The sequence below is a fragment of the Phymastichus coffea genome, unplaced genomic scaffold, assembly GCF_024137745.1.
Source record: "Phymastichus coffea isolate CEN01 unplaced genomic scaffold, Cenicafe_Pcof_1.1 PCOF00050, whole genome shotgun sequence".
Classification (NCBI taxonomy): domain Eukaryota; kingdom Metazoa; phylum Arthropoda; class Insecta; order Hymenoptera; family Eulophidae; genus Phymastichus; species Phymastichus coffea.
Genome location: NW_026706861.1, coordinates 1,108,492 through 1,124,152, shown reverse-complemented (window position 1 = coordinate 1,124,152; position 15,661 = coordinate 1,108,492). Strand labels below are relative to the sequence as shown.

General features: G+C 33.0%; 1 protein-coding gene and 1 long non-coding RNA gene across 3 annotated transcripts in view; one reads left to right on the top strand and one right to left on the bottom strand.

The window, feature by feature from the left end:
- LOC131665393 (protein furry) overlaps nucleotides 1-15,661 on the top strand; it is a 71,386-nt gene that overhangs the window by 27,385 nt on the left and 28,340 nt on the right. For both annotated transcript variants that reach the window (XM_058937265.1, XM_058937266.1), the window contains exon 24: nucleotides 7,314-7,583. In XM_058937265.1, coding sequence (XP_058793248.1) covers nucleotides 7,314-7,583 — 270 coding nt within the window. The remainder of the gene's footprint in view (nucleotides 1-7,313; nucleotides 7,584-15,661) is intronic.
- Nucleotides 10,721-12,835, bottom strand: LOC131665396 (uncharacterized). The gene is made up of 3 exons (XR_009302027.1): nucleotides 12,696-12,835; nucleotides 12,021-12,070; nucleotides 10,721-11,954 (listed from the first exon to the last, which is right to left on the bottom strand). It is a non-coding gene; the product is annotated as an uncharacterized LOC131665396 (long non-coding RNA).

Below are 15,661 nucleotides of genomic sequence, written 5' to 3'. Positions count from 1 at the left end.
ACTCATTTATTTCGTTTTCATTGCATTCTTCATTTAATATTACTTCTACAAGACTACTTAAATTATACTCTTCGTTATCAATATTATCATATTCATGTATTTCTTCTATGTTCGTACAATTATCCCCGTAGCAAAATCCACACAAGCGACAACATTTGAGGCCATGTTTGCAGCAGCTGCACGCAGCTTTACAGCCTGTTTGGCATTTACAAGATATTTTTTCTGATACTTCGGGAGGTATCATTGGCTCTGAAGAATGAGTGGGTTCCAAAGTATTTTCGACTTTATGCCACCCATACTTCAAACGATTCAAATCATTACCAAGCCACGATTGTATTTGCAAATAAGCACACACACACACACACACACACACATATATATATATATATATATATTCCAAAAAGGCTGTGCAGCAAACATGGCCTCAAATGTTCTCGCTTGTGTGTATTTTGCTGTACGAACGTAAAAGATATTGACAACGAAGAGTATAATTTAAGTAGTCTTGTAGAAGTAATGTTAAATGAAGAATGCAATGAAAACGAAATAAATGAGTCTGCGCCGAAAAGAACTAGGTACGATTAGAAAATAAGTAATCATGTAAACTATAGCCTACGTATGCATATAAATTAAAATATTGTTATTAATAATTGAAAATATATTGATTATTATTTATCCTTATCCATATTTACGGATAGCAAGTAATAATTAATTGGAATTTATACATACACTGATATGTATGAATTCAATTAAGTTAATAATAAACGATTGGCACTAAATATAGTAATTACAACTACATCAATCTCAATAAATTTTGAAGCTACCTCAAATTAAAAAAAAAATGATCGAATTTGATGCAATAGTTCGCGAGATAAGCCTGATTTTTGCGAAGCGCGTCGATTTGAACGCGGATTTTCAGTATTTCCAAGCGCGCGAGGGAGGCCCCCCACCACCGCCTCCGGCCTTTGGCTTTTCTCGTGCTGGAAATGAAACGTCATTTTAATTGTTAAAAAGCCAAAATATGTAAAGCCTTGTATCGTAATGAGAAAATATAACTTAATAACGATCGAATGCCCTTGGACCGATTTGTTAATTTTCATTATTACAACAATGGCGATTTAAACAAAAAAAAATTATCTCGGCTCCTATTGGTCGAAAAACAATTTTTTTTTTTCAAAATATGCACCTTGATCTCAGAATTTCTAAAAAAGAAATCTCTATAATGCATAGGGAAGCCGCAATTCTAATTGTTTATAAAAGAAAAAAGGCGCTCTTTTTTAAAGTCAAAATTTAGGGGTTGCAAATTAATTTTTTGATTCGTTCCCAATCATTTATTAAAATTGACGTTTTGACAAAGAGATTGAGTTGTTTTATAACTCGATATCTTCGGCTAAAAAAAATTTACAGTCCCGTACTTTGGGCGTCTCTTAATTAACTAATTAGAATATATCAGTAACTAATAAAAATAAATAGTCGTGCGACGATTCATTTTTTTTAGAATCACAAGACCTTTCTTTTAAGAGTCATAAACATTAAAAAAAGTTCTTTTTGCAATAAATATTCGATATAGTAAAAATGGCCATTTTTAAGGGTTTTTGGGGCTTTTTTCAATAACTAACAAACGAAAAAAATTGCACGACAGCTCAAATTGTAGCTTTTGCTATTGCCTACAACTTTTATACGAAACTTTTTCAGCTAAAATGCATACCGTGGCTTACAGATTGAAAAAACCATATTTCGTCAACTTTGAGCGCTCATAAAAAAAATCTGATAATAAATTAGGAGTTGCATTTTATCAAGAGTTCCTATTTACATTGTACTGAAGCGATTTCCGTTGAGAAAACCCATCCCGGAATTTTTGTCTGAAACAGGCCTTTTTTGTCTCTGTTGCCTGGACTAGCGTTATTCTTACGTATATTACGTTAGCATTTCATTTAAGAGATCAATTTAATTGAAGCATAATATTATGTTCAGACGTTAGAATATTCGTTAATGGATGTTGGTATTAAATTGCAATTGCATTACCACAGTGGTAGATTGAATTAGAGATGCGAATTGTTCGAGCGATTCGTAAACGCTAATGTATCCTCTGTAATAGTTGTATATTATCCTCTGTAATAGCTTAAATATTTCTTAAAAATTCTGAAGAAAAAGTTTATGAATTATACCTATAATAATATTCATTATTTTGACTAAATCAATGTTTGCCTAACATATTGGTTTTTTTTTTCATTGGAACGTATCGATGTATTGAGTCCAACACTTTCTTGTATTTGTCAACAAACAATGGAAAATACAAAAAATATTCTTCCCAGCCTTTGTAAAATGTATTCTGACATGCTTTAATAATGGCTGTCTATGGTATTCAATGATTTTTTACTGAGTTTAATTATTTATAAAAAGATTATCGATGGATTACAAAATCACACAAAAGCATACAATTCTGAACTTTTGACATAAAAGATTTCGTAAAGCAACCTAGCGTTTAGCTGTAATGCTATTCTTAGATTCCAACTGTGAAAAATTGGATCATCTTAATATTTGCCAAATAATAATAAAAAAAAAGCAGATTTCTATTTAAAGAAGTAAAACACGATCCGAACTACTGAAATGCGTATTGTAAATTTTGTTATCTCTTAAAAAAAAATCATAGATTAATATGTGTGAAAACAAGAAAAGAGAACTTTAGATATATTCAGTATTCAGTTGTTGTTAAAGTGGAAATTAAAAAGGGAAATCTGTTTTATGTTTTGTGATTTGAAAGCATTATAGATAAAACGAGTTTTGAAAACAGCGTTTACTCTAAATGCTTGTGCATATAATCTCACATGAGAGAGATCCGTCTCTCTCTTTCTCTCGCTCGTCGTTTCGGTTTACGCATAGTTTTGAGTGTCGGCTACGTATAAAGTTGAGGAAGTCGCTATTAACTCCGACTACTTGAACGGCTACTCGAATTAATTTGGCTCAATTTCAGAAGCGGATGGGAATGCCAACTAGATGCGAACGAGTTCACTTGGAGAAATTAACGCTTTATAACTTGATTTACGTTTATGATACGAGATAAAGACAATGTGCGATACGGTTTGTAACGTGATATAATACATTCGATCGATTCAATTCCAATTCTCGGTGCAAGCGCACGTTTGTTGGGGTTCCATAAATGCATAACGCTATTTGAGTTTCAATACTGCAAGTTAGTATTACTGTTTACAAGTAAAATTTTAAGATACTTCTAAAACTTTTTATAGAACGTTTGGACATTAAGAGACAATATAAAAAGTTAACATCACGGCCAAAAAAATTTCTTTATCTTAAAATGAAATTCAATGCAAACAAGAAATAACAAATAATATAATAAGGCCTAAAATTACTCTTGCTGTAAGAAATATATTGTGCCACTCACACCTGTGCACAATTTTTCAAATGTGAACCATATATTCCGTTTTCTTTTTGTCAGTACAATTATTAAACACAAAGGCAAAATTTATTTTTTTTATCTCTCGAGTTTGAACTGCTTCCATTAGTGGCGTCGAGTGTTCACATCTGCTACTGTTTCGCGTGCGCAGAGGGGGCAAAAATCTGCGTAGGCGATAAATTTTCAAAGCTGTTGAAAAAAGATTACTTGCGAATAATCTGGAATGCAGCAATTGCTTGTTATTTGTTTTTTATCTCAATTTTGTTTTAAAAATGTTGAGATGTATATCATAAAAAATGTTTCAAAGTACGAAACTTTACAACCTAACAACTTAAGAACTTAGGAAAGTATTTCAATATTTTTTATGAGATTCAATCGGTTACATATTCTACAAGATGTTACTTTGAAGTAGTATTTAACTTTATTTGTATTATAGAAACGTGATATGTATCATTCAATCTAATAATTTATGTTACATCAAGTTAATTTAGAAAACTAACACAATTTCAATTTTAACACCATTCTTCTATTTCCTATTTCAAATCAAATTACGTAACCTTAGTGTCTATTAAAATTATGAACAGTCACATATAATTCCTAAAACAGATCACGTCTGATTTATCATTATTCTATTTATCTTTATTTCGCATAAAACGTCTTTCGTGAAAATATAGAATAAACAAAACTTATTATCTGAAGAAATCTATCACTGTAATAAATTACCATCGATGAATTACGATCATTCATATTTTAATATTATAATACAAAAAAATTTAAAAACGCTTCTGAAAGTAGTTATAAGCTTGAAATTAAAATTATACGGTTTGCAATTACATTGGTCTTTGGAAAATTTATTGGAAATGTGAAGTGATGTAAATTCTAAATTATTACGTATAATATATTTTAAATTATTACGTATAATATAATGATACTTATTTTGAAGTGCTAATTTTAATTCGATCGCGTCAATCATCGATGAGCGAAAAAGAGAATTTGATGGATTAATATTGTTATCGATACATATGAAATAAAATAAAAAATTCGTCAATTATATTTATTTAGTTGAAAAATCAACTACATTAATCGAGAAACAGAAAACGTCTGAAGTAATACTTAAGGAGCGCAGACTCATCATAGGGATTAAACATCGCGAGCGTTACTCGGCTATCCGTCGTTGAAAAGAAATAACAATCATGGTCTTTTCACGCGGTATCTATTTATCATTTAATCATCGATCAATAAATTAGAAAATTCAGTACCAATAATCACCACCTCACTCGATTATTGTACATGTTTTACCCACATCAAAAACCTCCTCGTTCATGCTTGGCGACACTCGCGAATAAATTTTATTAATATTTGATCCTTAATTTCTTTAAGTACAATTTCAACTTGAAGTTTATAAAATTATTAACAAAATGACAATGAACCGCAACTTACAATTATTACAATAAACAATAAATTGGTTCGGTAACAGATATATTCATCTAAAATGTGATGACATATTTTGAAGATTTTTGTTTATCAATTCCAAGCCTACATATTTTGAAAAATTATCCACACAAAGTAAAGGTATCATATCTTGTTGATTTGACATATGACAGGTCAATGTTAGTTCACTCTTGTAGGCTTATAGACAGAAATCAATAAAATACATTTTCATCTAGTGGAAGCTCGCACACTGAGTGAAATGGCCTTTTAAAATTTACTAAAAGTCTAGGAAAATTTACTGTAAAATATTACAAAGTAGGGACATACTTCGGTTATGATAAAAGTTATTATGGATATAAGTGTATTGATACCAGCAGGAAGTATGTAAGGTCATGCAAGCAAAATAAAACTTCAGTATTAAACTTCGGGGAAATCAAATAATCAGTTAGTAACTGACTAAATGTATAACATGTACGTATAGCTAAGATGGAGCAAAAGAATTTTAATAATATAGGAGTTTAGACAATTTTTTCATCTACTTCTGAATCGTAGTAAAATTTACTATAACAACATAGTAAAATTTGATAAAGTTTACATTATAAATTGTTATTTGGATGACTCAAAATGAATTCAAGAGATTTCCTTTCTTCATAACAATTACCTTAATTTATCTACAATTCACGCTACCAGTTGAATAAAATTTTACTTTCGTTAAAAGAAAAAATTGCCTTTTGTCGATAGAACAAATCATTCGTTAAAAAATTAAATAACATAAATGCCAGAGTGTACGTTCGTCATTGATAAAAAGAAAGTGAACTATCGAACGCCAAAAGTATATTATAAGAATGACAGGGGTAATAAAATAAAAGACGCACATATACGCGAATCAATCAAATTCATTAAGGAGCAAAACAAACATGTCTTCATTAGTCCGGTTCGATTAATTGATATCCGACTGTGTGTTATAGTTATCTTGTTAAAGCGACTTCCGAATTTCGCTTACCTCGTATTCTGTCTCTTAAGCGAGTATTTAGGTCGACGTCGTTTAGAACAGAGCTACGCAGTAAGAACTGAATTTGTCTGTAGCTTTTACAGCAAATCGATGATTCTTCAGTTTGGTGGTAATTGTATTTGGACTTTATACTGGTGTGTTTTTGTAGTATCTTTTTTCTTGGAAATGTTCGATATGAATTTTTTTGACATTCTAACAATGAAATTATGCAATGGAGTTATGCAAACAAATAAACAACTAAGTTACGCAGTATCATTAAATTATTACGTATAATATAATGAATCGTACTTTTGCAAATAACTTTGAATACTGAAGAACTTCATTTGATTAACTTCACTAATCAAACATTCCAAAGTAAATAAAAGTCATCTTTTAAATCAAAGTAAAAATTCAAATTTCAAACAAAACTCATATCAAAGAATCTTGAATACATTAAAAATCTCATAAAATCTCCTCTAGATAATCCAAGCCATTACTCGAAAGGCGGAACGTGTACTTGCTTCGAATAGAATAGATAAAATCTGAACATTCCATCACGAGCTTTCAAGAGAAGACTCGACAATCTTCCGGTGTCTGTGCTGTCGGAACCCAAGGAAAACTTGATTACAAAAGTTCATTGAGTCAAGAGAGAGACTTAGAACTCGCAAGAGCCCAGCTGAAAGTGTAAAATCGATAAGATGAAACGAGCCCCACTTGTACGCGTCACGATCCTATAGGTAGTACATAGCGGGTTGTTAAAATATTGCCTCTCAAAACATCGACGATGTACGAAAATAGCATATGGCTTTTTACTACTTCTGTTTTCATTGTGCGATCGCCGGGCTTAACTTGCTTACGATGGAATGTTATTATTCAATCGTGATAAAATTAACAAAAATTTAGGTCGTTAGTAATTCAACAAAGTATGAAAATCAATAGCTGTGTTAATTGCGATTATTTCTGTAATCACTATTTCAATAGAAAATTGAAACGAAAGTGAATGTGGCTTTATAGTCGCGAAAAAAGGAGGGGGGGGGGGGTAGAAAGAGAGAGAGAAAAGTTTCATGGATAACCCGTTAATCAATGTTAGATACTTAGTGACGGCGTCGACAACGGAAGAGCGAAACGACTGTCGTCGCTTTTTTCACGATGAAAAGACAAAGTATCGTCTCAGCAGTGGATTAACAGTTTACGGGATTTAAAGACTAAAGCAAAATGAAGATTCACCTGAAAGCGTGAAAACACGCAAATAGTATTCGAAATAAATGATTACTTCTGGGCATTTAACCAAAAAGTTAGAAAAATGTTGTAATGCTTTGTTTGAGATTTTCGATTTGTGAAGCCTGGGGGAATATCCTCGATTAATCTTTCTTTGCTATTTCATGTATTATCGATTAAATTATATTTGCCGAGTGAACTTATTAATGAAATTTCTTATATTTTTTTTAGAGATATATCGATCCTTTCTTTTTTTCGCAGTTCATGATGATTCGACGACAACGGCAAGTGTGGCTGTGGTATCAGCAACAACATCGACGACAATCACAAGCGTGATAGTAACAGCTGCAGGTGGACACGCGACAACACAGCAGCAACAGCAACAGCAGCAACAACATCAACAACAGCAACAGTCAATCAGAGCTGGCACACTCGATGTCCTTTTAACGACCACATACTGTCGCAACCAGAAATACTTGTCGAGGCAACTGGCACAGCTACATCCTGAACTTACAATGCCGATGTTCAGTGGTGAGTGGCGTTCTAATATTTTTATTTCTATTTGTATGTTTGATGTTGCTTTTAGTTTTCTATTATGTAATGCATAGAAACTGGCATTAAAACTTTCATCCGACCATGAAATGTAAAGCGGCGCTTGCGCATTGCAGATCAGTGCAACAATGCATTAATCTTCGTGATGTACTGCAGCTATATTCCAATTTCAATATTTTTCTTTTGTACATCAATCGTGTGTTACACAAATTTATATGTACATTTCAATTTGATCTCGCGTAATCATTGGAAACCTGCTATTAATTACAGCAGAAAGTTTTTTGTGAAAGACCAGTTGATTAAAATAAGCGATGAATTTCAATAATTTTACGTAGCTGGATATTTCATTTGGTTTCAATCAATATAAACGTTTATCTAGCATTATGTTAATCTGCCAAATGTATCGATATCAAAAGCGCGTTTTTGTTGAATATATTACATTCTGATCTACTACGCCTGTAAATCACTGAAACGTTTAAATGCGCGAATATACATATTATAATTTAGTTGTCAACAAGATTGTTTCTCCGTTCCGCCCACTCGTACACATGAATGTCCCATTTTCCAAGAAGGAGAAGAACAGAAAAGCGCTTGGCTCGAGCTCGCAATTGACCGTAGAGCAAGGTTCAACCATCTCGGGGGTATATAAAAACAAACCGAGGGTTAGTCGATCAATTTCACGTTACGCTCGTAGCGTTGTATCAACATGGAATGTCGTATTATTCCACTCTTGACTAGCACGCGCTCGGGAGATTTATGACTGCACTTTTACATAGTTTTTTGTGTGCCATTTGATATTCGTCGAATAAATACTCGATGCATATTTTCCATTATGACGTTTGGATAACGCGTGCAATTTGTCTGCGGAAAACTTCAAGCTTTGCAATAATTTCTTCTGAAATAGCTACAAACTTGGCGTACGTAAGAAGTCATTCACGCAATCGTTTTGCTTAATTGTACAATTGTGCGGAACTTGGGCGTAATCTCGTCTTGTAACTCACCAATTGTTCCTGCTGTATTGAACAGCGGGGTTACGTTGTCGCCGGGTAAACATTGTCCTGTACTTACCGTAGATGTATTCCGGGAAGAATAGGACATTTTCTGGAATATCAAGGCTTTCAAATACACGTGCGTGTAGTAACTATTATTTCCTTCAACTCCGAAAATCGTAATGACATATATACCTTGTTCATGATTTTACAATTCCGAAAAAGCACGTTTTCAGAATATTTTGCAACAACTTGTTTACCCAACCTCGCTAATTTTTATACTTTTATGAATCACCCGGTAAAATAATATTTGTGAAATCCACTTTTAATTCCTTTACAAAACAAACTTGCCATTGATATTGACATTTAATTTTTCCAAAGAATATTTCGTCGTTAAACAATTCATTATTGACAATTTTTTTTATACCATTCGATTTTCAAAGGAAAATCGAGTCTTCGTCAAATCGAGTCAATCGAAAATCGAGCGAAAAGTTATCTTCTTTGGAATTCGCGTACGTAAGATACGAGCACATATAAACAATTCAATGAAAGTGCGAATAGTTCTACTTTCCCGCGAGAGGGAGTCGTGTCCCCCGGTGGCCACGTAAACGATTTCCTCGTAAAGGATGTTGGCGGGGGATTTTTCAAGTCCTTGTAAGCGTGGCCCCATTAAAATACCTTTTAATCGCTTCTCGGACTATCAGACCCCTCGTGCAAACAGGGAATTCTTAATTCGGTGCTCAAACTCACTTGAGAATCGACGATGGAGGCTGCGAGATAAGAAGTCAAGAAGTTAAATGGCTACTTGGGAGGATTTATGGAGGTTTCTATGATGATTACCTTGGAATCGAGCTTTCTTAATAATTCAAAATTGTTCAGAATAACACTTTTATTTTGAAATCCAAAAAACATTTGATCAAGTAACTCGTTCTTTTTTTAAACAATAAAGTTAACGATTTTTTTATGTGATGGATTGATTTCGAAACAAACACATAGTTTAGCGTCACTTGCATTACTTCATAATTATTTTCGATACTCCGTGTGCAAAGTGCGTCTTTCCCGCACGCTCGGCAGAAAACGTGCGTTGAAAGATCGCTTCGCTCGGGCGTAAACGCCACACGTGGCAAGAATCTACTTTCCCGCACTTGTATCGTAATGTACTAATTACATAACTGATATCTATCTACAAGAATTTTGATACCTTTCCGCTTGTCAATTTGCTTGTCGATAGCTGTAAACTCATTTCAACGATAGTTTTTTTATTCGTTGCCCCTTGCTTGAAATTAAATTAATATCAGATTATTTAGCAAAGGTTCGTTAAATGAGCATTCGGTGCTTGACTTCAACTTACTTGTTTGCCTTTTACTAAAAATCAATATCACTTCTAAAAATTTATCTCTGTCCTTGTTTTCAGTGACATAATCACAATAGAATAAGAAAACAGTTCTTAAAAATATATACAAATGATCGTTAAACATGTTTTACTATTCCATTAAATACTATAAGATTATTTGTTTTCAAATTGGTATCCTTGGGATTATATAAAAAATTATGGGCTTAAAGAAAAGAAAACGATTTAATTTCACATTTACAATTATTAGATGTTCACAACTTCGCTTTTTTAATTACTTCAAGATAAATAATGAATGGTTTCAACGAATGAAACTTCGACAAAACAACAGTTCGAAATCAAAGAAAAACAAAATAAGAAAAGAAGAAAGCAATCGCTAACGTATCACCAGCTAATCCCGCTAAATTGTTGGCGTATCCCGCCAAACGACAATTAACGACTTGGCCAAAGATTCTCGGCAGTAGGCAGCCGATAATCGAGACGCACTCCTATTTTCCATTGAAAACATCAGTCTTCATAAAGGTTTTTTTCTTTCGCTGATATCCGTTTCATCCCTTTTCATTCTTTCTCATTCCGCACGACTGCTGACTGAAGTTTGTTTGTGCAACGATTCACAAATGAAAGCCAAATATGGCTTGGGCTACGGCTTTGGCCTTTGTACTCTTTATATTTATAATCCAAATACTCTTTACGATCAAGCATTTCTTGGTTATGATTTTAAAAGGAGGAGAAAAAAAATTAAAGTTATAACAATTTTTTTTTTAATTTACGTTTTATTCTATTGTATGTTTATATAATCCTGCAATAACGGTATAACACTACTAAAATTTATCTAATTTTTACAATAAATTACATGAGTTATTATGTATTGTCGAAAAGGTTATTTTTTTTATCAGCATACAAGTTCCAATACTTATTTCTTCAAACTAATGGTATAACGAGAGGTACTGCTATTTCGCAAAAAAATAAGATGTTTCAACATGTTATTTCAAAGACAACAATTCCAAAATGGCATTTTTTGTAAATACAGTAATTTTTGATTTAAATACCGAGGAAATCCAACCTTACGTCAGAATATCTTTGCTTAAAATGATGTAATTTTTGTATTTGATTATTCTTATGCTCATATTTTAGGATTTTTATTGTGTGTATACTAGTATTTGCTTATTACATCCTCCAAAGTTTGATATTCCCGGTTAAAGACAAAAAATAGCTTTTCTCGGTTTATAAGGTTTCTGGATTGCACAAAACTGGCCAGTTTTCACAAACAGTAGTACGTAATATTTTTCCTGAATCCACTAAAAGAAGATGTTTAAGTGAATTGAGAGCCACTCGAGCCTTGACGCCATTTGCCTCTTTATTGGTTGCGATTGCCTGTGTCAATTTGATTGGTGAAAAAGGAATCGTCTTGTCGTATCCACCAAGGCGCATATAAGAGCCGCTGCCTGCAAATTCTTCTAATAAAGTTCCCCCCCAAGCATATTTAGATAAACCTTGCTGCTGAAACGTTTCGTAATGATAATCTGCTATTGCTCTGTACGATACAACTTTACATTCTGATCTCAATTTTGCATCCTTATAAGCCAAAGATACCGGTATATTAATCCGAAGCTTCTTTATGTCATTGGCATGTCCTTCGGCTTTGGCTGTGTATTCAAGGTGAACATTTGCTGTTATTCCAAATAGTCCATGATTATTTACTACATCCCTTGCGAGTTTTGCGTAAACTATGTTGTGATCAACCAGATAATTATAGTAATTTTTCACTATTTCAATTGCAACTTTTGCTTCATTAGCGGACAATGTCTGATGTGACTTTATTTTTTCGTAAAAAGGCTCTAGTTTTGCCACATAATCATGTATTTGTTTATCAAGTGTATTGCAATTTGATGAATAACATTCAGAGATACAGAATAGAATGGTAAATATTATAAATGTAATTTTTGTTATAGACATCTTCTCCATTTCTGAAAGACTATTCAATTTCCTATATCGCATAAATATCTGCAACTGTTAATAACACTTGTTGTCGAATAAAAGGGTACATGTACTTAACGAATAAATAGATTTACTAACCTCAAAAGATTCCTTTCAACTTCGCTCTTTTTTTGCTCTACTCTCTTGTTCTGAAAAATAATTGTACGTTTTCTTATTGTATTATTACATTAGCGTTCTTATGACAACAAATTATTGTTGAAGTATTAACTAAATGAATCAATTTTCTTTGAGAATAAGTTGAATATTATCATCTTGAAACGCGGGGGGTATAAACACGCATCGATCAGAGAGATAGAGTTGGAATTCTGCGAGCAAATGTTTCGCAAAGGTAGCAATATTACTAAAATTCAAGCGCGCCCGGAAAATTTGCGGCTTGGCCAACGGAAACCGGAAAATTTCCTCGGTCCCTCTCGCACGTACACGCTCGCTCTCTTTCTCTCTCCGGTACTCATTTCTCCTCACATCTTCGCTAGCCGAGACAAATGTTGGTTCACGCGATCGGTTTCTTTATTTCATAGCCCCTCTCACAGCTTCTAAACGTATCCCATGTAAGTCTTTCTATTCGATGTCTCAAATTGGATAAGACACTTCAATTGAATGATGCGTCATTATTAAAAAGGAAACTCAAAGTTCTATTTAACGATGGGAATTATAAAAAAGGCGTGAACTACTAAAATGCAGTAAAATAAGGGATTAAATGAATTTGCAAAACGTTTCATTGATCGTGAAGAACGAAGACGACGTAGCACTTACCTTAACTTGATTGCTGTTAGTTTTTCCTAACTTCAGTTTCTTCTTTTGGATACATTGATCTCCTTGCAAATATCCTAAAGGCTAACACTTGCTTAGTGTTGACGGTATGTGAAGAGCACTTATAAGCCACAGACTGCCATAGGCACAGGCAACCGACAGATTTCAGGTGAAAAAGATTGTATCGCTTATATATAGCGTAATTTACGATAGTGTTGGATCAATATACATTAAATTAACAACGTTCAATACAAATACACTAAAAGAATTTCATGAATACAATGAATACAATTCTTATCGTTATCTCTGGCTTACCATTACGAGCAAGTTTAGCCAGTTTCTGATGCGACGGCGGGCCATATTTTTACTTTTATCTTTATTTGAAAAACACTTTTATTTTATGCTAGGAAGAACACAAAAATGAAACGAGAACCTCTTTTTTTTACAAGGAAAAAGTTGAGCGTCCGTGCTTAAAGAAAGAAAATTCCAAGTTTTAGAATCGCGCACTATAATTTTGTGTGAGTAAGTGTCAAACACTATTTTAAAGGAATATGTGCAGGCGTATCTCTTGGAGTAAGACTACTCCTACTCCATCTGTTTCTCTTGATCGCGCTATGAAACCAACAGTTACACGTACTCAGCCGGGAAACGCATGCATAATGCGATAAGGGAAGAGGGTTATACAATTGCATGCTGCACTTGTTTAGTTTCTCCTATAGAATTTTCTCATTTCTGAACATCCAAAATTTTAACACCTGATAAAAATGAATTAAAATTCATTAGAATTGGTAATATAATTAATGAGGACCAATAGATAAATATTGCGGCTTTCAAAAATAATCTATACGCTTTGCGCTCAAATTAATCGTTATATCAAAAATCAAAGAGAACCGATTAAAAAATAAAAATTTTCTAAACTTTTAATTGAATTTTACGCTCACATATCGATAAAAATAAAATCAATATTCCTTTTAATTTTATTTGTGATGTATTGTGATCGGTAGATTTTAATTTTGACTAATTAAAAATAATGTAATTAAAAAATAATTTTGTTTGTGTCAACACAAGTTAAAATTTATGTTTATCATAAACACGCATGTATGTTATAAGTGAACAAAAATACATTGTCAGTGAAGTTTTATTTTGCGTTGTCGTTAAACGGGGATGTTAATGAAGAATTCTTCAATATGTATAGATTTCTGTGCACGAATTTTTAAATTAATTAATGATTCCAAACATTGATGTTCGGTTGATATCTTGAGGAGGAATTTTGTTTTCATGCCAGTTTATTATTTTATTTTTTTTCGATATCTCTACAAAATAATGAATATAGTTCAAGTATATGTATTTCACGTATACGGTTTATAAAAACAAGTTATTAACGAAGTGAAAAATCGTCAAACGTCACGCGCAATTTCAATACGAACGTGGAAACAAAAAGAAGGCTTTCATATAATCAATCAGATAGCTACGTGCTTACAAAAAGCTCATCCTCGAATTCCGCATGAAATATTTCCTCTGCGTTTTCGGTATGCTAATAATAGCTATGTACTTGCCCATAGCTTTTTGTTCGACCTACTTCTCTCTCTCCCATACTTTCGTTAACATACACTATAGAAATATAGCATGTATTCTATTTCCTCGTTAGTGCCTTTGGCTCAATCCAATAACCTGCTATTTATTTACTGTTTTTTTTCTTATTTGTTTGATAAGTTTAAATGAATTTGTTTTTTATATGGTTGATTTGATTATATTTTAATGAACACGTTAAGCTGGATTTATTTTGTGACAGTGCGTCCTAGAAATGTATAAGTTCTTACGCTTTGTTTTTATTTGGATGCTGATAACGCGTGTAACCTTATGTTCTTGTTTATTTTCACTAACTGCTACATTGATTTAATTTGTGAAATGACTCCAGATTGTCTTGTTATTATGATCTAATATCTAATCGCATTTTTAACGAAATATTCAAATCTTTTTTTATTACAATTGATTTCATGAAACGATTATTTTATAATTGACAAAATTGTGTCACGTGTACTCATCAAAGTAAAAGTACCGTTTTACATCCTCGTTAAATGGTCAAGTTGTAATGCACGCAAAATATGTAAAACGTGCAACTTCCATTAATTCGCGTGTGAAGCCGCGTACCTCGTAATTTCGCAGTTTTATCGCATCAAAACTAGTATAAAAGGAAAACTCATCACGAAACACTGTACTCGGTCGACGAGTCCGATTAAAAGCTCATGCTCGTACGTGCACGTTGCTTGCCAACACGAGTATAATTAGAGACAACAAAATTTAAAAAAAATGCAAGTTTCATGTAAAAAAGGCGTTAGAGAACGCTCAAGTACAGAAAGAGAGAAAAATCATCGCTTGAACAAGTGGACGACGCTTGGGAAGCAGATTACAAGGAGCGAAGGTTAATTCGAGTACTTGTTCGCGACGACGTACTCACACTTTGAAACTCGCTTTAACTGCGAAGAAAATTTTAGTTCGTATGTACATGGGTATTTTTCTCTCGGGATATGTACAATGAATTCTTTTACGAGGTATAAATTAGTAATTATTTTGCAAAATTGAAACTTTCATTTTATTTCACGTTTCGTTTTTTTCCCCTCAAGAAAAGAAAAAAAAAGAGAGCATTCAATCTTATCTTAACTCGTTTCTACTACGATTCATATTTAATTTTTTGCGACGCGCAATATATAATAAAAATTGAGAAATTGTTTTCTTCCTCGTCGGTGATGCGAGGTTTCGTGACGTTGGACGCAGCTTCCTCGTCATCAGACCTAATGTTACATATTCGCGGGTATGAGTATGTGCAGCTGGCGCGCTCGACAGAGTAATAAAAGTCATTCATAGGGAAAAAATTAATTCCCTCGTATTGCGCAACCTTGATAATTTTTACGACACAAGGTGAGGCTCCACCCCCCACCCCAACTTCGTACTAAAACTGACTGAATGTA